Source organism: Pseudorca crassidens, chromosome 6 (genome assembly GCF_039906515.1).
Source record: "Pseudorca crassidens isolate mPseCra1 chromosome 6, mPseCra1.hap1, whole genome shotgun sequence".
NCBI classification, from domain to species: Eukaryota; Metazoa; Chordata; class Mammalia; order Artiodactyla; family Delphinidae; genus Pseudorca; species Pseudorca crassidens.
The window spans coordinates 54,008,495-54,036,174 of record NC_090301.1 but is presented as its reverse complement, the minus strand read 5'-3'; the positions used below and the strand labels follow the sequence as shown (position 1 = coordinate 54,036,174).

General features: G+C 38.5%; 1 protein-coding gene across 3 annotated transcripts in view; it reads right to left on the bottom strand.

Moving 5' to 3' along the window:
- The window catches only part of CCDC141 (coiled-coil domain containing 141), a 223,846-nt gene that overhangs the window by 149,319 nt on the left and 46,847 nt on the right, over positions 1–27,680 (bottom strand). For all 3 annotated transcript variants that reach the window (XM_067741357.1, XM_067741358.1, XM_067741356.1), the window contains exons 6-8: positions 11,822–12,013; positions 8,375–8,483; positions 341–594 (exon numbers count right to left, since the gene is read on the bottom strand). In XM_067741357.1, the coding sequence (XP_067597458.1) occupies positions 341–594; positions 8,375–8,483; positions 11,822–12,013 (555 nt within the window). The remainder of the gene's footprint in view (positions 1–340; positions 595–8,374; positions 8,484–11,821; positions 12,014–27,680) is intronic.

Here is a 27,680-nt window from a genome sequence, read left to right as displayed (position 1 = left end):
CATTCAAGAAAACTGCAATGAACTTTTCAGAATTTCAAAGAAATGTAACTAAAGGTAGTGACCTGGACAGAAGCACGAAAGAGAATCCAACAGTAGAACCTAGTCATTTTCAAAACTGCTAGGGGGTATTCTCCCATTTAAAAAATCAGTATTATAATGAGAAGAAATAAAATCTTTGTTTTTATATTACTTGCTTGGGAAAACAACTTGGTACTCTGAATCAAAGACCAAAAGATTTGACCATGATGACTGAAAAGCTGCCCCAGGAAATGGCTCATCCACATAATAAGCAAACTTCATTAGACAAGGTCAGGGTACCATCAGTGCCCCTTTGTGTTACCTGACTTTCTTGTTGGTCCCACTGACATATCTGCAGAACCTGACTCAATTCCTGCTGCTGTTGCTTCAGGTACTTGTCTAATTGCCGTCTCCTGTCTTGGAGAAGTTCAAGAAGACCGTCAATCTTCAGGCAGCTGTTTTGAGCTCCCTGAATCATCTCGGGATTCACAATAGGTCCATCACACTTGATTTTTTCTATGAAGTCAGTGAGTTGTTGACTTTTGTTTAAAAGGGCTAGAGATCGTTCTAAGAGTTCTAGAAGAAAATTGGAAAAAAGAATAGTGATATGAGCAAGTTTTTATATAGTAATATTTGGATTCATCATATAATTTAAAATATATGTAACCTTCTATTAAAAATAAGGAATTCAAATGTGTAAACATAAAATGCCTCTAATACAACTGGCCAAATACCTTGGCCTAACTGCTATGGCGCTAACTGCCAAATGGTAGGATGCCGAAGTTCAGTGATGGCATAAATCAGTACAGGGGAGTGGAAAGACTGAGATTTGGGCACTGGTTCAGTTGGTTTTTAGTGGTGATATGCTGGTTAAGGTGCCTACTCTCCTTGTAGTGCTCTACATCCTGAGGTGATTGGACTAGATCTGAGGTTTAAAGGCTAATGCCTGCAGTAACCAAACAAAAGCTCAGTGAATATGCGGGCCAGGTACCCAGACGTCAGGGACTATGACAAAGTGGAAAATACATGACCAGTCTCACAGGATCTGCTGTCACCCAGTGCTGACCAACTGTGGACATGAGGGAAAACAGGGTCAGTGTTGATGGGGCTTCCAATTTTTAAAGAATTATAAACAGGGATTTTTATGTGAAAGCTTCTGATTTTTAACTGTTGTGTAATTGGTATTTTTTAAATTAAAAAATACTGAAGGATCAACAAAACATGGCTCTCTGGCAAATGGGCCACTGGTTTGCGCTCTCTGGAGTAGACAGCATTATTGGTGTGGGCAACATCTGGTAGAAACGGGAGCTTAAGCCTGAAAACTGAAGGACTACCAAGGGAGAGAGTATAGATGGGGGAGTTGAGAGTGGCACTTTGAGGGTCCCCAACCTCACTTGGGGCTCCATTGGAAGAGCCCTTGGGAAACTACCCATTCCCCACAAGCCAGAAAACGTCATCTGTTTCCTGGATTTGTGCAGTCACCTCTTAATTGCATCTCCTCTCCAATCCATTTCATCCATTCTCCATATATTAGAAAGATCATTTCTAAACACTCTCTCTCTCTCTCTCTCTCTCTCTCTCTCTCTCACACACACACACACACACACACACACACACCCCAATGGCTTCCCAGTGTCTTAGAATTAAGGACAGACCAGGGAAAATAAGGGTCTGGTCCTTATTTTCCCTTTCAGATTGTCTCAGTCTCTTTACCTCTATCCATATCTTCTTTAAATACTTCACACATGGTATACTCCTTGTTGCCCCAGAACTTTTTACTACATTCTCTGCCAGGGATACCATTCTCCTCAACACATTCCTTCTCCACCTTTATTCTACTCATACTTCAGGTCTTAGTCAATTGTCAATTCCTCAAAGGACAAACCAGACTGGACCAAATCCTCCTATTAAGTGTTCTCATAGCCGGATGTTCCTCTCATTCACAGCTGTTATCACAGCTAGTTCTACATTTATGCATTGGGTTAGCTGACTAAAATCTGTCTTTGCCACTAGGCTCCAATGCACATATGAGGACAGGGACGGTGACAGTATCCTCAGCACTAGCATAGTGACTGGCACAGGGGAGGTATTCGATAATTTTGTATAATGCTAGAATGAAATCAAATGTATTAAAAGAGGGGGAAGAATTAGAGCTATAGGTGCTAGAGATCAGCAGTCTGCCAGAGATGTAAAAAAAGAGATGTTGGGAAGACTTGGGGTTTTGTGACGGGTAAGTGATAGAAACAGAAGCCAAGTCACCAGGTTGAGAAGTGGGAAGGCAGTGATGAAGTGAAATCAACAGGAAAGGACAATCTTTGAGACATTTGTTGTTAGAAGAAAAAAAAAGGATAGACTATCAGCAGGGTTGAATACACTGCTTTTTATTTTTAGATGGGAGAACTATGAAGAACACCCAGAAAATATAAGTATGTCACACTATTAGAAATGGACTTATCAGTGCTAAAAGCCATGCATTCTGGTTAGTAGCTCAGTGTTCTTCCCACTGCGCTGTGGCACTCTTTAGCATTCTAGCATCTGACAGCTGAACAACACAGCAATGACTGTGGTATTTGGGTCGATTGTCTCTTTAAACTGACACCTTTTTTGAGAGATGAAGAGAGACTGAGATAAGGGAAGATGCTGTAAAGAGATATTTTGAGATAAAAAGGAAAGAATTTCAAATCGTTTATGCCATATGACCTAGATCTGTCCAATAAAGTATTAGATGGTGCTATCTGCTCAGAGTAAGAAAGGTGTGATTAGGTGCACTGGGCAATTTGATTGAGGATTAATAATACAAAAAAACAAACAACAAAAACAACCATATTCTTGGAAGCAGGACAGGGAATGGGATAAGTCAAGCAGAAGAAGAAAAGTCAGGGAGAGCATTCAAATTAAAGTAAATCTCTTAAAAGGAGAAGTGGAAACAAACATGAACAAGATGAGAGGGACAGAGGCAGAAAAAACCTATCTGTCTAGAAAAAATTCTTACGTGCAAGGGAAAGAAATAACTTGAAAATGAGGTGAAAACAAGTTATAGAAGTCCTTGGCTATCAAACTGAAGAGTTTTGATTTGTAGAGTCTTAATGTAATCATCAGTATAATTGATTCTCCATATGTAGGTATACATATTTCCTTACATTCAAGAATTTGTTATGATATTGTGAACAGTTACATACATACACACACACACACGTGCGTGCGCACACACACACACACACACACACACACACACAGGAAGTATGGGCAGGTGGCGGGGTTTCCACGTAGTACTTCTTTTCTTCCTTTCATTAACTAGCTCTTTCACAACAGACTTTTCAAATGAAAGAGGGAAGCACAGCTTTCCATGCTCAGGGTATTGCAGACTCACAATGGGTCAGGCCAATCTGTTCTAGTCCCCACAAAATACATATAATTAGCGAAAATTTCCATTTGCAATCTTTTTCTGGTTTTCTGTTTCAACTTTTGCCAAAGTGGTATAACCACCACCATGGTACCACCAGGCATGCAGCCTCCTGAGCCCAAGTTAACGTGTACAAATGCACCCAGCCTATGGTCAGTCTGTTACCTGTTACTACAGTGGTGCTTAAAGTGGATCAATTGTTCTCTAAGTTTCCTCTGTCAGCTTCTTACATCTTACCATTTTTTTCACTGTTTATGCTTTCCTAGCTATTTATTCCATCAGTTGATCATACAAAGTGATGTATTTTTCCTCAGGGGTAAACGACCTAGATATATCATGAACTTCAAGAAATACAAAATCTCTACAGTGCATTTATTTTAATGATTGTATTGTTCTCTATATACAAGCCCCGCTTATGACGTAATACCTTGTGATGTAAGGCTAGTAGATAGTCAATAAATTTTTGTTGTTTAACTGTTTTAATTGTAATTATATCTAAAAAAATATTAAAGTATACTTTATATTAATAACTTTACAGTTTGTCATCAATATTAAGTATAAATAACTAACTTAAGATGGATAAACGAGAGATATACACAAGTCAAAGTGAATTTATAGCTTGCTAACCTTTCCAAATGAGTACTTTCTAAAAAGCATCAAGGTCACATTCTGACACTGGGAACATGGGTGACATTTCTTCCAAATACATTTTTAAATATTCCAAATATTACTCAATGAGATGGTATTTCTTAAACTCATTAATGGGTATTTTAAAATACACACAAACATAGAGAAAATAGTATAATAGACCCCAAAGTACCTATATCTCAGCTGCATTTAAAATATACATAGAACATCTAAGACAAAGGAAGTAATAATATGATTATTCCTGTGAGGAAGCTTCTTAGGCGTTATGTTCATTTTATAAAGGCCATTGGGGGCTTCCCTCGTGGCGCAGTGGTTGAGAGTCCGTCTGCTGATGCAGGGGACACGGGTTCGTGCCCCGGTCCAGGAAGATCCCACATGCCGTGGAGCGGCTGGGCCCGTGGGCCATGGCCGCTGAGCCTGCGCATCCGGAGACTGTGCTCCGCAACGGGAGAGGCCACAACAGTGAGAGGCCCGTGTACCACAAAAAAAAAAAAAAAAAAAAAAAAAAAGAAGGCCATTGGAAAACTGGAAGGTGCAATTGTGATTCTTCAGGGTTTATAACCAATTTTCTCCTCCTTAATGTCCCTGTAGTACCTTGTTTATTGCTCATTTTGCATCTGCTACTGAGTCTTAAATTGGGATTATATACAAATAACACTCAATAAACATACTTTGAGTTGGATGTTATTCTAAACCTTGGAGGTTAAGAGATGTAATAATCCCAGTCCTCCAGAGTCTCATAATCTGGTGATGAAGAACAGGGAAATAAATTATTACTACACAGTGTGCCGGGTGGTGTAACAGAGGGACCCACAGAAAGAACAGAGAGAATTCACCAATAAATGTATACATGCCCCATCAAATTGTAGGCTTCCTGAGGACAAGGGCATGTACTCTTTCAACACACATGACTCTGGTTTTCTCACCTGGCACGGGTTCAGAAAATACTGTTTAATTATGTGTTGTTGAATTGAAAGCAACCAGTCTGATAAGTAGTCTGGAAACTATGTTTGCTGGGAAACACTTTAACTAACTAGGCATGTTCCACCCAAAGGAGAGAAGACTAGAGAGGACACGTTAGGCTTCAACTATTTCAAGGATTGTCGCATAGTGGAGGGAATGAACGTATTCTATAACTTTCCAGAGGGTAAAACCTTCAACCCATTCATCCTGGTTCTGATCTCTGAAATGCTACAGGATAAGTCTCTGACATGCAACATAGCCTTAGCATTGCTGAAGAAGAAAAAAGTATAGATTTTGACATAAATTGAAATACCATGAATATTAGGGATAAGTTTGATTATAGTTTTTCCAGTCATGCTATTAACCTTCATTATCCTAACATTCACATTTTGTGCTACTCACTGATCAACATCTCACTTATCATAATTGCTAGCTGTAGTTATAGCTATAATTTATTTCCTTAAATTTAAAGATAATAGATATTGCTGTGATATGAATGTCTGTCCCCCTACAATTCATATGTTGAAATCCTAATGCTCAATGTGATGACATTAGGAGGTGGGGCCTTTGGGAGGTGTCTAGGTCATGAGGATGAAGTCCTCGTGAATGGGATTAGTGTTTTTATAAAAGAGACCTCACAGAGCTCCCTAATCCCTTCTGCCACGTGAGGACACAATGAGAAGTCTGCAACCCAGAAGAGGGCCCTCACCGGACCATACTGCACCCTGATCTCAGACATCCAGCCTCCAGAACGGGGAGGAATAAAATTCTGTTGTTGACAAGTCACCTACTCTGTGGCATTTTGTTAGAGCATCCTAAATGAACCAAGACAGAAATGACATCCTTAACTGAAAATCAGAGTTTGTTCTTGAATATGTATTTCAAATCAGGTAATCTTAATCATATTCCACTGAATTAGTTGATTAATAAATTTCACCAACTCCCATATTATGAAAACAAAGCCCTTGAAGTTACCCTTTACCCTTGGGCATATGAATTGGGAGCCAAATATCCTGACTAGAGTCTCCTGCAATCCCTGTGCTTCACGTATCACACAGAGGGACACAAAAACGTCATGATAAACATGCCACCAGGATGGAAGAATATTTTGTCATCACAAAAATAAACTATGCTTCCTGTCTTTGGCTAGCACTGTTATCCATCTTTCTAGATTAAGAGGAGGCCCCGTGGACACCCCTGAAAGGCAGGGCATTGGTCCCACCATCAGCTGGATGCCAGGGCCCTGTAGCCTAAGCCCTCCAAACAAAGCAGCATGTGCCCCATGAAAACCGGCTCACTGAGTCACAGATCCTAGTAATCGAAGGAGCCAACATTAACAACAGCATTTAAGCATTCCCCGCTTCTAGCTGCATCCCCAAACATTTATGGAAAAGTCCCTACTTCCACAACCTCCCCCTCCAGTCCCTCCGGAAAATGCTTTCATTTGACTGCCTCAGTACTGAACCTCTTCATCAGAAGCATCAGTCACTGTCAGGTTTCTGGAGGTGAAATTGCTTTGTGATGATCTTGTTGGTGGCATGAAGATTGAATTGAGGCCACAGAACCCATCTCAGTGGCCTGGACTCAAGTCCCTTTCCAGTCTCCTAAGAGGAATTTGGGCACAGCTAGATTGCTGTCACTGCATAAAAATGGGCAGGCCGTTGCTCTAATGCTGATACTTTGTTTTTTGTTTTTTTTTTGGCTTTTTGCTGTACGCGGGGCTCTCACTGTTGTGGCCTCTCCCGTTGTGGAGCACAGGCTCCAGATGCGCAGGCTCAGCGGCCATGGCTCACGGGCCCAGCCACTCCGCGGCATGTGGGATCTTCCCGGACCGGGGCACGAACCTGTGTCCCCTGCATCGGCAGGTGGACTCTCAACCACTGCGCCACCAGGGAAGCCCCATAATGCTGATACTTTTGATGCTGTTTATAACCCCTGCTAGTGACAGGTCCTACAGAACAGTAATCTGTTAAAATTATAGGTATATATGTAGTCAGATCTCAAAAAATTTACACAGGAAAGATTGAGTCCTTTAATCTTTGAGTTTTAGAAAAATAATGATCTACTATCTAGGGTCCTTTGGAGGGTGATATAAACACAATCTGTCTGTGGCTTTAAAAACAACTTTTGTCCCTGTCTAGCACGACCAGGTTTGTGAAGCTAGAAGCTGAGTTAGAACTAAGACAAATGAATTCAGGAAGCCATCCACTTGTACTCAGTAATAATTGGAAGAACCCATTAGGAAGAAAAGAAGTATTGTTCCTATCTATTTATCTAATCTGCTTTCACGGAAAAAGATTACAGTAAACAGGTGTTCTTCTACAAATGCCTTTCTTACTACAGCCCTGGTCCAGCCCAAATGCTGGTGGAAAAGGCCTAGCATACAAATTGTTGGTTAACAACTAGACAATCTTTACAGTTGTTTTGGGGGGAGTTGAAAATAATTTTATATAGTGTTTTATTAGATTTTTATCTGGAAAAAGTTCACTAATCCTTTTTTTTTTAAAGTCCAATAGTGAAGGAAAATTTCCTTATTCAGAGCTGTTATTGAAAGGGTGACCTTCATTTCCTGACCCTTAGAAGAAACAGTCACTGAATTCAACCATTTATTCAATCAAGAAATATTTCATGAGGGGCTTCCGTGGTGGCGCAGCGGTTAAAAATCTGCCTGCCAATGCAAGGGACATGGGTTTGAACCCTGGTCTGGGAAGATCCCACATGCCGCGGAGCAACTAAGCCCATGTACCACAACTACTGAGCCTGCGCTCTAGAGCCCACGAGCCACAGCTACTGATCCCACGTGCCACAACTACTGAAGCCCACATGCCTAGAGCCCGTGCTCTGCAACAAGAGAAGCCACCGCAATGAGAAGCCCGCGCAATGCAACGAAGAGTAGCCCCTGCTCGCCACAACTAGAGAAAGCCCGCGTGCAGCAATAAAGACCCAACACAGCCAAAAAAATAAACAAATAAAATTAATTAATTAATTAATTAAAACTGTATAAAAAAAGGAAATATTTCACGAGGATCCACCAAGTGCCGAGACCTCGCTAGATGCTGAGGATATGTAAGGATGAGCGAGGTGGAAATGGCTCCTCCTCAGGAACTAAGATCTAGCAGACTGCATAACTGAACCTCCCAGAGGCTCTTCCTCTACCGCCCCTTAGAATCATTTACAACCAGTTCTTTCTTGCAGAATATGACCAGAAATAAGGCTTTATTTAACCTTACTTGGAACAAGTTGAGGTATACATAATCAGATAAATTAAAAATATACTGTCATGCATGAGCATTCCCATATTAACAGCTTTAAAAGCTTATGTGAGGAAGAAATAGTTCTTGCCTTTGGTATGATGTTCATGAAGCTGAAGGAGTGATTTCAAGGACTCGGCACTCTCAAACTCCTGAGCGTTCTGGAGGAAATCTTCCGTTTGGTCTATTTTAATGGCAAACTACAACAGAAATGCAGGAGAAAGACATATGAAAAACTAAAAAACACTGTGCCACTTTTAGTTATTTGTAAACATTTTTCATGAATTAATGGCCTAGCTGATTGTGTATGTGTTTGTGTGATGAGCTGTGTGTTTGTGTGAGCATGTGCTGGCTCACGTGTTTGTATGAGGTTTTGTGTTTGCATGTAGTCAGTTTACAAAGTACTAGGATAAGAACTTTCTTCTCTTTCCTTTGCATTCTTTTCATACCTGGAAATATGTTATCTATGCTGAAGTAAACCAATTTGTTTACTATTCTAATGTGTATTGAAATTTTAAACTAAAATTATTGTGTCCCATAATACAAATACAGCCACTGTCAACATTCTAAAGCAGTTTCTCAAAGAACAACCAGAAAGTTTGTTAAAAGAAACCAACAAAAGTTTGGTTAGCCAGTAACCTACATAATTATTAGTAAATTTAACTTAAGAATCCACTTGAGGTTGAAATATAGTTCATTTTTTCCTCTATAATTAGACCTAGAACTAAAAAAGGTAAGTTTCAGAATAATACATAGTCTAATCCCATCTCTACACTTGATTTTAGCCCGAGTGAGGAGAAGTAATGTGTAATCCTATTTCTTATACAAAGCAAAAATACATATATTTGTACAGAAGGTGGTCCAAAAAGATACATAGCAAAGGGTTGCCTTTGTGAGAATGAATAGGATTAGGGATAGGTGAGGGGTGGTAAACTTTTAGCTTTTAAATCTATAACTTAATTTTGTTTGCATTTTTATCAATGATTTTATGTACTTTTATAGAAATAAAAATGAAATTAGATGTAGCAAGAATGAAAAATAGAAAATTTCTCCTCTGTTTCAAGAAAAAAAAGGAAGAGCAATTTGACACCCTAAGTGGTAAGGAACATGACCAGTCTCTCTTTTTGTGTTTCTCCATAGAGGAAGTATGAAAGGGAGATGCTTGAAGTGATGTCAAAATTCTCAGGGGAATAACCTTAGATACAAATTTTAGAAAAGGGAAAAGTATACTTGGTTATGCTAGTACAGTATATCCATAGTAGTGGACAAATAACTGGTTTGTTTTAGCACTATGGTTCAGAGGAAATTATTATCATTTATAAGAGCATTTAAATCAACACATTCACCTTTGGATCAGGTGTAGAATAAACTCATAAAGGTGAAGTATCAGTGAGAAAGGCACAGAAGCCTATCACAGTGCTTGTCACCTTTTTTCAAGTTTTATCCAAACTCTCATCTTTGGATTTAGTGATATTTAATATTTTTATGTGACTATTTGATTAACAAGATTTACTACATTTTGATTATTACAATAGCCATATAAAATTCAGTTATAAATGGCATGAAAAGATGAGAGAGCAACTGATGAGCACGTCCCCTTTTGAAATGCAGAGAAGGCTTCTACCATCCTGTTAGAACCAGCAGATGGACACTGTCACCTGGGGACACTGTTTCTAAATTGAAGCACAGTGTTTGAGAAGCCTGTGAGCCTGAAGCCATCTTGTACTATCAACCACGCAATAAGAAGTCATTTTGTATTTCTAAAGAACTCCTGCGTGCACATAGTTCAGTAAGTGGATCCTATCTACATATCGTTTACATCTCTAATTCATTCTATTTCTAATAGTTGATTTTAAAGACATTCTTTGAAGAGAAACTTCAAAGAAAAAGAATAAAACAAAACCCTGGTGGGTAGTTTGGTTCTCCCTGTAGATCACTACAAGAAGTTTTGGAGTCACTGTGTAACTTATATCTATATTTCAACTGGTTTGACACTTTTTAAAAAACAAACCAATAAATAAACAATGCTTTACTCAGAAAAAGCTTCCTTCAAGTTCTATTAACTTTTATCTCGGGGATATTTTCTTTTCCCTACTTTTCTTCTTTCTGCAGGTAGTACAGGATAGAAGTGGCAACAAGGGGACACTTTTCAAAGACACTATTCTTAATTTTACCCTCATTCTTTTTTTTTGAATCACTAATGAAAATTGCTTTGGCATACACAAGGGGCAGGGAAAATCACGTAGGAGTTTTCCATCAGCTAAGTATGAAGTAGTCCACAAAATTGGAAGGAGGATAATATATGAAACTTCATCTTTTCATGAGGAATCAGAGTGCTGGGTTGAATTACAGGTTGACTTACACTTCCTTTTATTTCATGTAATATCTGGAAGTCATTTCTCATCATATAGAAAATCAGCTAGTATTAATGCTCCTACCCAGTGAGAAACAAATATTGGACTTAATGTTTAAAAAAAGATAACTTCCTATGCTCAAATGACCTGAATTTCAAGGGCACTAATACTTATACCCCACTTACTAAGATGAAATGAATCAGATGTATCTATAATTTGACCCCTGTAGGTGTATTTTGCTTGGTTTATTTCTTTTCAGAGAAGAAAACTGTGTGTGGAACTTTTCCCCGAGATGATCTGTGAGTTGGACTTCAGTGTTCAAATTGTGAAAAACAAACCTTGAGAGTTACAATAAGATTTTTGCTCCTCCTTTTAACTTTTAAACGAGTTCATGATGTATGAAATTATCTACCTCAATTTTAATGTTCTATTACTAATCTTCTTTCCTTCATTATTTTGGATTTAAGTCCTGAATTTTCAGTTTGGAAATGTCATATTTTTCAACCTAGTGCTTTATCATAATGAAGCAGTGCTTTCACATCAAAATGAATGTAGTGAAATTTCCAGTTAGTATCTTACACTAAATATAACACCTCTTTTGATAATGTTCTTTGAATCTTACATTTTGAAATTGGGTTCCTCAAAAAAACTTAGGCCCAGGACTTTTTCCTTCCCTTATATTTTAACAAGCTCGGACTATGGAAACTCAACTATATGCCTTAGGAAAGTACTCTATCATATACTATGCTTACAAGTCAAACATTCTATGGAATATTCTGCAATTTCTTTTTCATAAGCAGTAGAAGAAATTGTATCTTCCAACTTTCAGTTAACAAGAACACGCTAGACCAGCATTTCCTAGTAATCCTATCATCAGGGGTAATTATTTGATTTAGTAATTGTATTACTATTATCTAAAGAGGGAAATATATCAAAATGACTTATGGGTAAAAGATCCCATTTTTACTTAATATTTATCAATTTTAATTAACTGTACTTAGTTTTTGTTTGAAGGCCTACATTTAAAATATTAACAATTTTATTTTTTGAAAATTAAAGATTAAATGTATATATCTTGGTTATTCTACCATTTTTTGAACTGAATACAATGTCTATTTGCAGAAAGAAAACATTTTCATGAGTGCTCTGATGTGGAGAAGGGGAAAGTTTTTTTAAACACAAACCTCCAAGGCATTTTCAAAAAATTCAGAGGTCAACCTGAGAAGCTCCCTCCTTCTCTCAAGCATGGAGACCAGGGCTGCCCACGCTTCACCCAGAGTTTTGGCCATGGCATCATAGACCTGGCTCTGATCCTTGTTCTCTTGAGCCGTCTTGTCTGCTTCCTGCAGGAGTTCCCATACTCGGTCTTCCAATGCCTAAGTCCAGGCAAGAAAAGACAGAGTGTCACTCAATATAAGAACTTGGGATCATATTTTAAACATTTGGATTTTTGAAATTATATGCACTCTAGGAAGGTCTAGAAGAGAATTTATAAACACAAACTGCTGTGCAGGCAGGTAGATCAAGCAGGCAGGAGGGAGCAATGGAGACTGTGGTGAACTGCGGAGCATGGCCAGGCAAAAGACATCCACATTTAAACATTGTTCAAACACTGTAGAGATTTATCAAAAATATACAGCTACAGGGACTTCCCTGGAGGTCCAGTGGTTAAGACTCTGTGCTTCCACCACAGGGGGCATGGGTTCAATCCCTGGTTGGGGAACTAAGATCCCGCATGCCACGGCACAGCACCCCCCTAAAAATACAAATACATACCCAGGGGTACAGAATACTGTGTTGACCTCACATTTCAAAAAAGGAGAACTAATTGGAATACATCTAGAAAGGAGTAATCATGAAAAAACTATTGTGAGAAATGAACCCAGTAAAATTTATTATTTATTCTAAATAGTTGTTATTGTTAATATACTTGTGAAGCTTAGTGTAAATGTTATGAGTAAGTTCTTGAAAGTGAATAGTCATAATGTAAAGATTAGAATATCTGTAACCAACACTACAAATTGTTTCAACAAAATATGGAAGATGAAGGGCAACATGTGCTTCCATAATTGTCTCATTTGGGGATGAAGAAGGATCCCACAGATCCCGTTTTGTTCTTGATATTGGCACCAAAATCAAGGCACAATTTAAAAATATAATAGACTAACAATAACATGAATAAATTCTAAAATGTCAACAGAAAAGGAAACTAAACATGTGCTAATGCAAAATACAACAAAGAAAACAGAAGACATAAGAACGCATTTATTTGGGCACACAAAAACCCAAAATATAGCGATAGGAATATGATTAAATATCAGTTAACACCCAAAAAATGGATGTTAACTTTTCAATTAAAAGACGAACATGGGCTTCCCTGGTGGTGCAGTGGTTGGGAGTCTGCCTGCCAATGCAGGGGACACGGGTTCGTGTCCCGGTCCGGGAAGATCCCACATGCCGCGGAGCGGCTGGGCCTGTGAGCCATGGCCGCTGAGCCTGCGCGTCCGGAGCCTGTGCTCCGCAACGGGAGAGGCCACAACAGTGAGAGGCCCGCATACCGCAAAAAAAAAAAAAAAAAAAAAAAAAAGATGAACATTATCAGATTAAGGGGAAAAAAATTCAACTAATTTATGTTTTCTGGAGTCATAAAACTAAACTGAAAAGACGTAACATTTGAAATAAACTGAAAAGAAATAACATTTGAAAAGACATAACATTTGAAAATAAACTGAAAAGTCATAACATTTGAAAATAAGAGGATGAAATATATCAGGCAAAGACAAAAAAGTAAAGGAGGATTAGCAATGTTAATCTCAGACAAATTAGAAATCAAAACAAAAATCACTGTGATTAAAAAATGGTACTCTATATTGATAAATTACACAATCTGTAGGGAAAATAAGGCACTTATGATGTTTACATTTATGACATTTAAATATTTCAAGTAGGTATACCCAGTCAGATCAAAATGCAATAAAAGTAGAAATAAACAACAAAAGGCCAGATGATAAAACAAATCTCTTAGAAATTTTAAGAAAACAATTTAAAGAATAATTCCTAGATCAAATGAAGGAAAAACCTACAATTACAGACTATTTAGAAAAAAAACCAATGTTTAAATATGTTTAAAACCTAAGATATACAGATGACTTTATGCTTAGATGAAATTCATAGCATTAGACAACTTTGTTCATAAAGAAAGAAAAAATATATTAATTAAACATTCAAGTCTAAATTATAGAAAAAGATTCATAAAATAAAACAAAAATTAAAGGGGATTAATTGATTAAATACAAAATCAGAAATTAACAAATTAGAGAAAAATATAAGAAGTTTTTTAAAATGTTGATTCATTGAAAAGCCAAATGAAATATAAAAACATCTGACAGGTGGGATCAAGATGGCAGAGTAGGAAGATCCTGAGCTTATGTCCTCCCACAGACAAACCAAAACTACAACTAGATATAGAACAACTCTTTCTGAGAAAGACCTGAAGAACAGCTCTTCCAAAATTAAGGACAATTTTTAAAAACCACATCAAGATGGGTAGGAGGGGCAGAGATGTGATGTAGTCAGGACACCACACCCACCCTGGTGCAGTGACCCACAAGTGGGAAGGGGTATCACAAACTTGAAGGTCCTCTCTAAGGAGTGAGGGGTTCGAGCCCCACACTGGGCACCTCAGGCTTTGGTACCAGCACTGGGAGGACAAGGCCCCTTAACTAGCTTTGAAAACCAGCAGGGCTTATGCAGAGCTAGAGGGCTGTAAGAAACAGAGTCTTAGAGGGCTTGCACACAGACTCACTCATTCTGCGTCCCAGTGCAGAGGCAGCAGTTTGAAAAGTGCCTGGTGTTCTAGCCAGCCTGCCAAGGTTGCCCCAGCATGCCCCTGGCCCATGCCTGCTCCAGCTCCAGATGGCCTGCCAACGCTGCCCGGCACATGCAGTCTACATTGAAGATGCTCCTACTCAAGACCACACCTTAAAGACTGGGAGAAGTAACTATTTTGTCTAATCCATAGAAAAAAATACAGAAAACTAAACAAAATGAGGAGACAGAGGAATTTATTCCAAACAAAAGAACAAGATAAAACCTCAGGGGAAAAAAAGCCCTAATAAAATGGAGATAAGTAATTTACCTGATAAAGAGTCAAAGCAACAGTCATAAAGTTGCACATCAAACTCAGGAGGGGAGGGCTTCCCTGGTGGTGCAGTGGTTGGGAGTCTGCCTGCCGATGCAGGGGACACGGGTTTGTGCCCCAGTCCGGGAAGATCCCACATGCCGTGGAGCGGCTGGGCCCGTGAGCCATGGCCGCTGAGCCTCCGCATCCGGAGCCTATGCTCCGCAACGGGAGAGGCCACAACAGTGAGAGGCCCGCGTACCGCAAAAAAAAAACAAAACCTCAGGAGGGGAATGCAGGAACACAGCAAGAACTTCAACAGATTTAGGAAATATAGAAAAGAACCAATCAGAGCTGAAGAATACAATAACTGAAATAATACACTAGACAGGATTAAACCACAAATTAGATGATACAGAAGAACATACACACAGCCTGGAAGACAAAATAGTGGAAATCATCCAATCAGAACAGCAAAAAGAAAAAAGAATTTAAAAAAAATTAGGATAGTTTAAGAAACCTCTGGGACAACATCAAGAGTATTAACATTCAGACTTCCCTGGTGGCACAGTGGTTAAGAATCCACCTGCCAATGTAGGGGACATGAGTTCGATCCCTGGTCTGGGAAGATCCCACATGCCGCGGAGCAACTAAGCCCATGCGCCACAACTACTGAGCCTGTGCTCTAGAGCCCACAAGCCACAACTACTGAGCCATCATGCCACAATTACTGAAGCCCACACACCTAGAGCCCATGCTCCACAACAAAAGAAGCCACTGCAATGAGAAGCACGCACACCACAAGGAAGAGTAGCCCCCACTCACTACAACTAGAGAAAGCCTGTGCACAGCAATGAAGACCCAATGCAGCCAAAAGTAAATAAATAAATTTATATTTAAAAAAGAGTAATAACATTCGCATTATAGGGGTCCCAGAAGGAGAAAAGAGAGAGGGGCAGAAAACTTATTTGAAGAAATAATGGCTGAAAACTTTCCCCAAACTAGGTAAGGAAACAGAGCTTTCCTCCAAGATCAGGAACAAAACAATGATGCCCATCCTCATCACTTTTATTCAATATAAAATTGGAAGTCTTAGCCATAGCAATCAGACAAGAAGTAAAATGTATCCAAATTTGAAGAAAAGTAGTAAAATTCTCACTATTTGCAGATGACATGATACAATATATATAGAAAATGCTAAAGACTCCACCAAAAAAACTATTAGAACTAATAAATGAATTTAGCAAAGGTGCAGGATACAACATTGATATGTAGAAATCTGTTGCATTTCTATACACTAATAATGAACTATCAGAAAGTGAAATTAAGAAAACAATTCTATTTATAGTTGCATCAAAAAGAATAAAATAAACTATGAATAAATTTAACCAAAAAAGTGAAAAACCTATACTCTGAAAATTGTAAGACACTGATGAAAGAACTTGAAGATGACATAAATAAATGGAAAGATATACCATGCTCATAAATCGGAAGAATATTGTTAAAATGTCCATAATACCCAAAGCAATCTACAGATTCAATGAAATCCTTATCAAGATATCCATGGCATTTTTCACAGAACTACAAGAAATAATCCTAAAATCTATATGGAATCACAAAAGACCCTGAATGCAAAAAGCAATCTTTTTTAAAAAAATAAATTTATTTATTTTTGGCTGCACGGGGTCTTCGTTGCTGCGCACGGGCTTTCTCTAGTTGCAACGAGCAGGAACTACCCTTCATTGCGGTGCATAGGCTTCTTATTGCAGTGGCTTCTGTCTGTTGCGGAGCATAGGCTCTAAGTGCACGCGTTTCAGTAATTGTGGCATGCGGGCTCAGTAGTTGTGGCACACGGGCTTAGTTGCTCCGCGGCATGTGGGATCTTGCCGGACCACGGCTCGAACTTGTGTCCCCTGCATTGGCAGGCAGACTGTTAACCACTACACCACCAGGGAAGTCCCAGAAAAAGGAGTCTTGTGAAAGAAGAACAAAGCTGAAGGAATCACATTCCCTGATTTCAAACTATACTGCAAAGCTATAGTAGTCAAAACAGCATTGTAATGGGCACATACCCTGAGAAAACCATAATTCAAAAAGAGTCATGTACCACAATGTTCATTGCAGCTCTATTTACAATAGCTGGGACATGGAAGCAACTTAAGTGTCCATCGACACATGAATGGATAAAGAAGATGTGGCACATATATACAATGGAATAATACTCAGCCATAAAAGGAAATGAAATTGAGTTATTTGTAGTGAGGTGGATGGACCTAGAGCCTGTCATACAGAGTGAAGTAAGTCAGAAAGAGAAAAACAAATACGGTATGCTAATACACATATATGGAATCTAAAAAAAAAACAAAAAAGGTTCTGACGAACCTAGGGGCAGGACAGAAATAAAGACACAGACATAAAGAATGGACTTGAGGACATGGGGAAGGGGAAGGCTAAGCTGGGACGAAGTGAGACAGTAGTATTGACATATATTCACTACCAAATGTAAAACAGATAGCTAGTGGGAAGCAGCTGCATAGCACAGGGAGATCAGCTGGGTGCTTTGTGACCACCTGGAGGGGTGGGATAGGGAGGGTGGGAGGAAGACGCAACAGGGAGAGGATATTGGGATATACGTATACATATAACTGATTTACTTTGTTATACAGCAGAAACTAACACAACATTGTAAAGCAATTATACTCCAATAAAGATGTTAAAAAAAAAAATGGTGGGGCCAACTCTATGTAGCTTCTCAAGTCTCCTATCCCATTTGTGTGATATTCTGTCTGCCTCTTCTGCTCTTCCTCATTTCATTCCTTGTAAACTGTTCCTCCTTGAAGGAGGCCACCTTTCTTGAAAAGCTACCCCCAGAGTCCCTCAGGTAGACTTTGGAGCACACTTCTTACGGTTCCACTTGTTTAGATTCTGCTCATCACGTTACATTTAAGTTACCAGTCTACAAGCCTATCTCCTTGTCAGACTGTGACTTTTGATTTTGTATTCCTGGCACCACTACATTTCAACCTTGGCTGCATCCCTAGTGCCTAGAGTAGTAATTTTATTGAAGACATTTGAAAGTTATTTGTTGAATGAATGAAAAGCTACTCCAAAAAATGAAAGAATCTAAATTGCTAATGATGAAAAAAGGCAAACAATGTTTCAGAGCATATTTTCCTTAGGGATTGGCCACAAACTAGCTTAGGCAAGTTGCTGCATTTTCAAGGGAATTAGCTTCTTCATTAGTAAAATCAGGATGGTGGTTAATGATGATATTCTATATTCTATGACGAGTTCTATTTCAGCAATTATTTTATTTATGGATTTCAATAATCATTTTGATTGAAAAATAAAAAATAGGAGCCTGAACCAAGATGGTGGAGTAGAAGGACGGGCTCTCACTCCCTCTTGGGAGAACACTAGAATCACAACTAGCTGCTGGACAATCATCGACAGGAAGACACTGGAACTCACCAAAAAAGATACCCCACATCCAAAGACAAAGGAGAAGCCCCAATGGGATGGGAGGTGGGGCTAAATCACAGTAAAATCAAATCTCATAACTGCTGGGTGGGTGACTCACAGACTGGAGAACACTTATCCCACAGAAGTCCACCCACTGGAGTGAAGGTTCTGAGTACCACGTCAGGCTTCCCAACCTGGGGGTCTGGCAACGGGAGGAGGAATTCCTAGAGAATCAGACGTTGAAGGCTAGTGGGAGTTGAATGCAGGACTTCGACAGGACTGGGGGAAACAGAGACTTCACTCTTGGAGGGCACCAACAAAGTAGTGTGTGCATTGGGACCCAGGGGAAGGAGCAGTGACACCAGGGGAGACTGAACCAGACCTACCTGCTAGTGTTGGAGGGTCTCCTGCAGAGGTGGGGGGTGGCTGTGGCTCACCGTGGGAACAAGGACACTGGCAGCAGAAGTTCTGGGAAGTACTCCTTGGCATGAGCCCTCCCAGAGTCTGCCATTAGCCCCACCAAAGAGCCCAGGTAGGCTCCAGTGTTGGGTTGCCTCAGGCCAAACAACCAACAGGGAGGGAACCCAGCCCCACCCATCAGCAGTCAGGCAGATTAAAGTTTTACTGAGCTCTGCCCACCAGAGCAACAGTCTGCTCTACCCACCACCAGTCCCTCCCATCAGGAAACTTGCACAAGCCTCTTAGATAGCCTCATCCACCAGAGGGCAGACAGCAGAAGCAGGAAGAACTACAGTCCTGCAGTCTGTGGATCAAAAACCACATTCACAGAAACATAGACAAGATGAAAAGGCAGAGGGCTATATAACAGATGAAGGAACAAGATAAAACCCCAGAAAATCAACTAAATGAAGTGGAAATAGGCAAACTTCCAGAAAAAGAATTCAGAGTAATGATAGCAAAGATGATTAAACCTTGGAAAAAGAATGGAGGCAAAGATCGAGAAGATGCAAGAAATGTTTAACAAAGACCTAGAAGAATTAAAGAACAAACAAACAGAGATGAACAATAACTGAAATGAAAACTACACTAGAAGGAAGCAATAGCAGAATAACTGAGGCAGAAGAACGGATAAGTGACCTGGAAGACAGAATGGTGGAATTCACTGCCGCAGAACAGAATAAAGAAAAAAGAATGAAATGAAGACAGCCTAAGAGACCTCTGGGACAACATTAAATGCAACAACAAGCGCATTATAGGGGTCCCAGAAGGAGAAGAGAGTGAGTAAGGACCAGAGAAAATATTTGAAGAGATTATAGTCGAAAACTTCCCTAACATGGGAAAGGAAATAGCCACCCAAGTCCAGGAAGCTCAGAGAGTCCCATACGTAAACCCAAGGAGAAACACGCCAAGACACATAGTAATCAAACTGGCAAAAATTAAAGATGAAAAATTATTGAAAGCAGCTAGGGGAAAATGACAAATAACACACAAGGAAACTCCCAAAAGGTTAACGGCTGATTTCTCAGCAGAAACTCTACAAGCCAGAAGGGACTGGCATGAAATACTTAAAGTGATGAAAGGGAAGAAACTACAACCAAGATTACTCAACCCAGCAAGGATCTCATTCAGATTCGATGGAGAAATCAAAAGCTTTACAGACAAGCGAAAGCTAAAAGAATTCAGCACCACCAAACCAGCTCTACGCAAGTGCTAAAGGAACTTCTCTAAGTGGAAAACACAAGAGAAGAAAAGGACCTAAAAACACAAACCCAAAACAATTAAGAAAATGGTCATAGGAACACACATATCAATAATTACCTTAAACATGAATGGATTAAATGCTCCACCCAAAAGACACAGGTTTGCTGGATGGATACAAAAACAAGACCCATCTATATGCTGTCTATGAGAGACCCACTTCAGACCTAGGGACACATACAGACTGAAAGTGAGGGGATGGAAAAAGATATTCCATGCAAATGGAAATCAAAAGAAAGCTGGAGTAGCAATACTCATATCAGATAAAATAGACTTTAAAATAAAGAATGTTACAAGAGACAAGGCAGAACACTACATAATAATCAAGGGATCAATCCAAGAAGAAGATATAACAAATATAAATATATATGCACCCAACACAAGAGCACCTCAATACATAAGGCAACTGCTAACAGCTATAAAAGAGGAAATCGACAGTAACACAATAATAGTGGGGGACTTTAACACCTCACTTACACCAATGGACAGATCATCCAAAATGAAAATAAGGAAACAGAAGCTTTAAATGACACAATAGACCAGATAGACTTAATTGATATTTATAGGACATTCCATCCAAAAACAGCATATTACTCTTTCTTCTCAAGTGCGCACAGAACATTCTCCAGGATAGATCACATCTTGGGTCACAAATCAAGCCTCAGTAAATTTGAGAAAATTGAAATTGTATCAAGCATCTTTTCTGACCACAAGACTATGAGATTAGAAATGAATTAGAAGGAAAAAAAATGTAAAAAACACAAACATATGGAGGCTAAACAACACCTTACTAAATAACCAAGAGATCACTGAAGAAATCAAAGAGGAAATCAAAAAATACCTAGAGACAAATGACAATGGAAACACGACGATCCAAAACCTATGCGATGCAGCAAAAGCAGTTCTAAGAGGGAAGTTTATAGCTATACAAGCCTACCTCAAGAAACAAGAAAAATCTCAAATACACAATCTAAACTTACACCTAAAGGAACTAGAGAAAGAAGAACAAACAAAACCCAAAGTTAGCAGAAAGAAAGAAATCATACAGATCAGAGCAGAAATAAATGAAATAGAAACAAAGAAAACAATAGCAAAGATCAATAAAACTAAAAGCCGGTTCTTTGAGAAGATAAACAAAATTGATAAACCATTAGCCAGACTTATCAAGAAAAAGAGGGAGAGGACTCAAATCCATAAAATTAGAAATGAAAAAGGAGAAGTTACAAGAGACACCACAGAAATACAAAGCATCCTAAGAGACTACTACAAGCAATTCTATGCCAATAAAATGGAAAATCTGGAAGAAATGGACAAATTCTTAGAAAGGTATAACCTTCCAAGACTGAACCAGGAAGAAATAGAAAATATGATCAGACCAATCACAAGTAATGAAATTGAAACTGTGATGAAAAATCTTCCAACAAACAAAAGTCCAGGACCGGATGGCTTCACAGGTGAATTCTATCAAACATTTGGGGAAGAGCTAACACCCATCCTTCTCAAACTCTTCCAAAAATTTCAGAGGAAGGAACACTCCCAAACTCATTCTATGAGGCCACTATCACCCTGATACCAAAACCAGGCAAAGATACTACAATAAAAGAAGATTACATACCAATATCACTGATGAATGCAGATGCAAAAATCGTCAACAAAATACTAGCAAACAGAATCCAACAACACATTAAAAGGATCATACACCATGATCAAGTGGGATTTGTCCCAGAGATGGAAGGATTCTTCAATATACGCAAACAATCAATGTCATAAACCATGTTAACAAATTGAAGAATAAAAACCATATGATCATCTGAAGAGATGCAGAAAAAGCTTTTGAAAAATTTAACACCCATTTATGATAAAAAAAAAAACTCTCCAGAAAGTGGGCATAGAGGGAACCTACCTCAACATAATAAAGGCCACATATGACAAACCACAGCAAACGTCATTCTCAATGGTAAAAAACTGAAAACATTTCCTCTAAGATCAGGAACAAGGCAAGGATGTCCACTCTCACCACTATTATTCAACATACTTTTGGAAGTCCTACCCATGGCAGTCAGAGAAGAAAAAGAAATAAAAGGAATACAAATTGGGAAAGAAGAAGTAAAACTGTCACTGTTTGCAGATGACATGATACTATACATAGAGAATCCTAAAGATGCCACCAGAAAACTATTAGAGCTAATCAATGAATTTGGTAAAGTTGCAGGATACAAAATTAATGCACAGAAATCTCTTGCATTCTTATACACTAACAATGAAAAATCTGAAAGAGAAATTAAGAAAACACTCCCATTTACCACTGCAACAAAAAGAATAAAATACCTAGGAATAAACCTACCTAGGGAGACAAAAGACCTGTATGCAGACCTAGGGAGACAAAAGACCTGTATGCAGAAAGCTATAAGACACTGATGAAAAAAATTAAAGATGATACAAACAGATGGAGAGATATACCATGTTCTTGGATTAGAAGAATCAATATTGTGAAAATAACTATACTACCCAAAGCAATCTACAGAGTCAATGTAATCCCTATCAAATTACCAGTGGCATTTTTTACAGAACTAGAACAAAAAATCTTAAAATTTGTATGGAGACACAAAAGACCCCGAATAGCCAAAGCAGTCTTGAGGGAAAAAACGGAGCTGGGGGAATCAGACTCCCTGACTTCAGACTATACTACAAAGCTACAGTAATTGAGACCATATGGTACTGGCACAAAAACAGAGACATAGATCAATGGAACAAGATAGAAAGCCCAGAGATAAACCCACGCACATATGGTCACCTTATCTTTGATAAAGTAGGCAAGAATATACAATGGAGAAAAGACAGCCTCTTCAATAAGTGGTGCTGGGAAAACTGGAAAGCTACATGTAAAAGAATGAAATTAGAACTCTTCCTAACACCATACACAAAAACTCAAAATGGATTAGATACGTAAATGTAAGACTGGACACTATAAAACTCTTAAAGGAAAACATAGGAAGAACACTCTTTGACATAAATCACAGCAAGATCTTTTTTGATCCACCTCCTAGAGTAATGGAAATAAAAATAAAAATAAACAAATGGGACCTAATGAAACTTCAAAGCTTTTTCACAGCAAGGAAACTATAAACAAGACGAAAAGACAACCCTTAGAATGGGAGAAAATATTTGCAAACGAATCAATGGACAAAGGATTAATCTCCAAAATATATAAACAGTTCATGCAGCTCAATATTAAGAAAACAAACAACCCGATCAGAAAATGGGCAGAAGACCTAAATAGACATTTCTCCGAAGAAGATATACAGATGGCCAAGAAACACATGAAAAGCTGCTCAACATCGCTAATTATTAGAGAAATGCAAATCAAAACTACAATGAGGTATCACCTCACACCAGTTAGAATGGGCCTCATCAGAAAATCTACAAACAACAAATGCTGGAGAGGGTGTGGAGAAAAGGGAACCCTCTTGCACTGTTGGTGGGAATGGAAATTGATACAGCCACTATGGAGAACAGTACGGAGGTTCCTTAAAAAACTAAAAATAGAGTTACCATATGATCCAGCTTTCCCACTACTGGGCATATACCCAGAGAAAACCATAATTCAAAAGACACATGCACCCCAATGTTCATTACACCACTATTTACAATAGCCATGTCATGGAAGCAACCTAAATGCCCATCAACAGACGAATGGATAAAGAAGGTGTGGTATATATATACAATGGAATATTACTCAGCCATAAAAAGGAACGAAATTGGGTCATTTGTTGATACATGGATGGATCTAGAGACTGTCATACAGAGTGACGTAAGTCAGAAAGAGAAAAACAAATATTGTATATTAACACATATATGTGGAACCTAGAAAAATGGTACAGATGAACTGGTTTGCAGGGCAGAAATTGAGACACAGATGTAGAGAACAAACCTATGGACACCAAGGGGGGAAAGTGGCGGGGGGGTGGGGATGGTGGTGTGCTGAATTGGGCGATTGGGATTGACATGTATACACTGATGTGTATAAAATGGATGACTAATAAGAACCTGCTGTATAAAAAAATAAATAAAATTAAATTTAAAAATTAGAAAAAAATATATAAAAACACTGGATGGAGAACATATTGAGGTCCTTGCAGAAATGAACAAAATGACTTCAAACCCCTAATAGAAAACAAAAAGCTATTTCTGATTGAAGTCGCTACATGACATGCCAGTGAGAATTTCAAAACATAAGATATTTAAACGTTAATCCAAATAACAGTGATCTACCTCCAAGGAACAAGTATGTTAGAATACATTTTAGAAAGAATTGTTCTTTCAGAAAAATTCTCAATTGTTTATTTTGTCCATAAATTTTACACTAGTTCCCTATGGTGAAATGATTATTTTTTTTAATGTATGAAAACAATTGTATGACACATACAGATGAGATGGACAGTACAAACATTTGCTAGTCAAAACTGAATGTAGAAATGTAGCAAACTTGACAAAGGTCTATGTTTTGTAAAGTTCAAGTCAGCATTTTGGATTTCATGGTAAATCTAATTGTCTCATTAAATTGAGTCCATTAGTTTCTGAAACCCAGGTTTAAGTAAGAATGCATTCTGGGATTTGTAGTTCCCATGGGCTGAGGACTGTATGAATGACTAGGAAGATATCAACATATTCCTTTTTATGCATCTCTAGGGTATGCCTCACTAAAACAAAGTAAACATATGTGAAAGCAAACATGTTCTGTCATTATCACAACCACATTGCCAATGCTGATATAAAATGTATTCTAAATCAAAGTTTATAGTGATCTCTTGCTATTTCTTCTAATGCTAATAACTGTCCTGACAAATTTGTTTCAAAACTCATCATACAATCCATACTAATGACCAGTATTTTAAGAATAATTGCCATTTGCTGATGGGTGAGTTGTGTTTATCTATAAATATAACAGTCTTTGAATTAATAAATATTACTAGTTTACTGTCAATCTGATTCTAATTCTACTGCCAAGCATTTTGGTTATTAGATTACATTTCAGAGTCAGGATGAAGATACCATCTGAAATTTCTTTCCTACAGATGAGATCTGAATTTTGATTTTCTGAAGTTTTCTTGAAACCACACCTCGCCCTCTCTGTCAGGTAATTTAAAATACATCCAAGTAAAGAAGAGCATAAAATCTGGTTTTAAAAGCCACAGAGGGCTTCCCTGGTGGTGCAGTGGTTGAGAGTCCGCCTGCCGATGCAGGGGACACGGGTTCGTGCCCCGGTCCGGGAAGATCCCACATGCCGCGGAGCGGCTGGGCCCGTGAGCCATGGCCGCTGAGCCTGCGCGTCCGGAGCCTGTGCTCCACAACGGGAGAGGCCACAACAGTGAGAGGCCCACGTACCGCAAAAAAAAAAAAAAAAGCCACAGAATTTCTTTTGGCTTCTTTAGAGTTTTGAAATTACCAAACATACAAAAATTCAGAGAATATTTTAGGGTATTCTATTTAAGTCAAGAACAGAACAAAACAAGTTAACCCAAAACTGGGATGTATTTAGAAATTGCCTACATGTTGGATTTATCTATGGAAAAAATAATAACAAGAAAAAACTAATACTGCAGTGAACAAGCACAGCACACAGCATTCTAAATAACTTTCATTACAAGAGGTAACAAATAATACAAGAGGAATGGGATGTTTGCTTCCCATCCCTACCCCTGCTTCAATACAGTGTGTGTCTCTTAATATAAGATACTTCTCTGGGATACTTTGTACTTTCCTATCTTCCAGATGAGCAACACCTCATTTCCCTCTTCTCTGTAACCCCAGTGAAAATACACTACCACCAGCCACAAGGAAGCCCCCCAGCTACTGGCCCAGATGTCAACTACCCAGTATTACCATTACTGCAGCCTTCCTCTCCGACAGCTCCAAGGCTGCCCTTGAGGGGTCTGTTCCTGAAATAATGCCCTGTGGCCTCCTTCTCTATCTCTCTTCAATCAATTCCTTGGCCAGAATCCTCCCCAAATTTCCAACAAAGTCCAGCTTGTTCATTTGAGTTTCATGGCAGGTAATATTACTTGAGATATCACTTAATTATAACTTGTAACTTAATTGTAACTTGTTATTTGTGTTTTACATGCATGGGGCATGGGTGGAGAGAGAAAAAGAAAAGAAATTAAACAATGTGAATGCACCTTTGTTCAATGTTATCAGCTTCTAAATACTTCATAAGATGTTAATATACAGCAAAAAACCACCCTGAGAGGAAAACAGTGGGGATTTTCATATGAAATTGTTCAAATAGTATTCAATGCCCACTCTTCAGGATATTGTAAGGGATCTCCACAACCATCTAAGAGATTAACTAGATGACTTTTAAGGTCCCATCAAATTCCATGGTTTCGTGATACAATAATCCATTAATTCACTCAACTTTATTGAGTACCTACCACTTGCAAGGTACAAGGAGCAGCTGAAATCTAGACTTTGTATGCAAAATGTTCAACTTTGTTTTCTACCACATTTCATACAAAGGGGTTAATATTTAAGCTGGTGTTGGTAAAAGGCTTATGATATCCAAGTTCTTATTGAAATACAAAAATAAAACCATTGTTCATACTATTGAAGAAATGTATTTTTTCTCTCTTGATAGGAAATAATTTGTTTTTGCTATTGAAGACTTTACTTTTTCTTCCTTTCTTAGACACACAAACACTAATGAGAAAATTAAGTTGCTATGGCAGGCTTGTTGGTTTTTTTTTCTTTTTGCCAATAGAATAGCTTTTTTCTTCCCTGTCAATAGTACCTTTCTTTCATGTGAGAAACCCTTGATATGTGACTTTAGGAAGGGCCAACCCTGCTTCCTCACCCATTGACAAGGGAAGGCAATGATATAGGGCTAGCTCACAGGAGTTACCCACCCCAGTTATGAATTGGTCGATAGATGCAAGGACAAAAATGTGATTGATTCATGGATGGAAGATGTTCCAAGCCTGGAAAAGCCTATTCCTCCAGAGTCCTTCTGTGGGAGCTATCTAAAAAGACCTTTCACCAGAGTTACTAAGTTGGTAGAATGTGAACCTAAAGTAGCTGGTTGGCCATCCTACCAGCCATGTGTGAAAGCTCATCCAAGAGATGGAGAGACAAAGCCTTGACAACATTACTGTGTTCCTGATCCAGCTGTGCCTGACCCTCCTACTTACACAAATAAACACATTCAGCGATTTAGTTCACACTTCTCATGGCTTCTCCAAACTGAACCTACTTAATGAATACATGAGACAAATTAAAATCACCTCTGTCTTTGAACTGAGGGTTAGCAAAAGAACTGTATGTGATAAACATCATTATTTAGCCACTTTAAAAAACATGTGACTCTGGAATATGGTTTTTGAACAGAGTGAAGTGTCAGTCCCTGAAGATCAGTTATTTTCCCCAGCACCCCCTTTCTGACTGCCCATTCAGCCCCTCCCCACGTCCACAATGTCTAAATAAAACTGTTTTACTTTAAATAGTTGAGGATCAGAAATAAAAGACTTAAATTTTTAAGGTCTAACAAGAATCTTGGTTTTGACATCTATAATGAAACATTAACTAATAATTGTGCAGTAATAGTATCCCTTCTTTTAGTAAGTAAAATGATAAAATATTTCATAACACTTATTTCAAAACACTTTTGAAATAAACATCATGGGATCACTGTCAAGTTCAGTGTTCAATGATTTCTCCTGTCTCCACTACTTAAAATATGTCTGAAT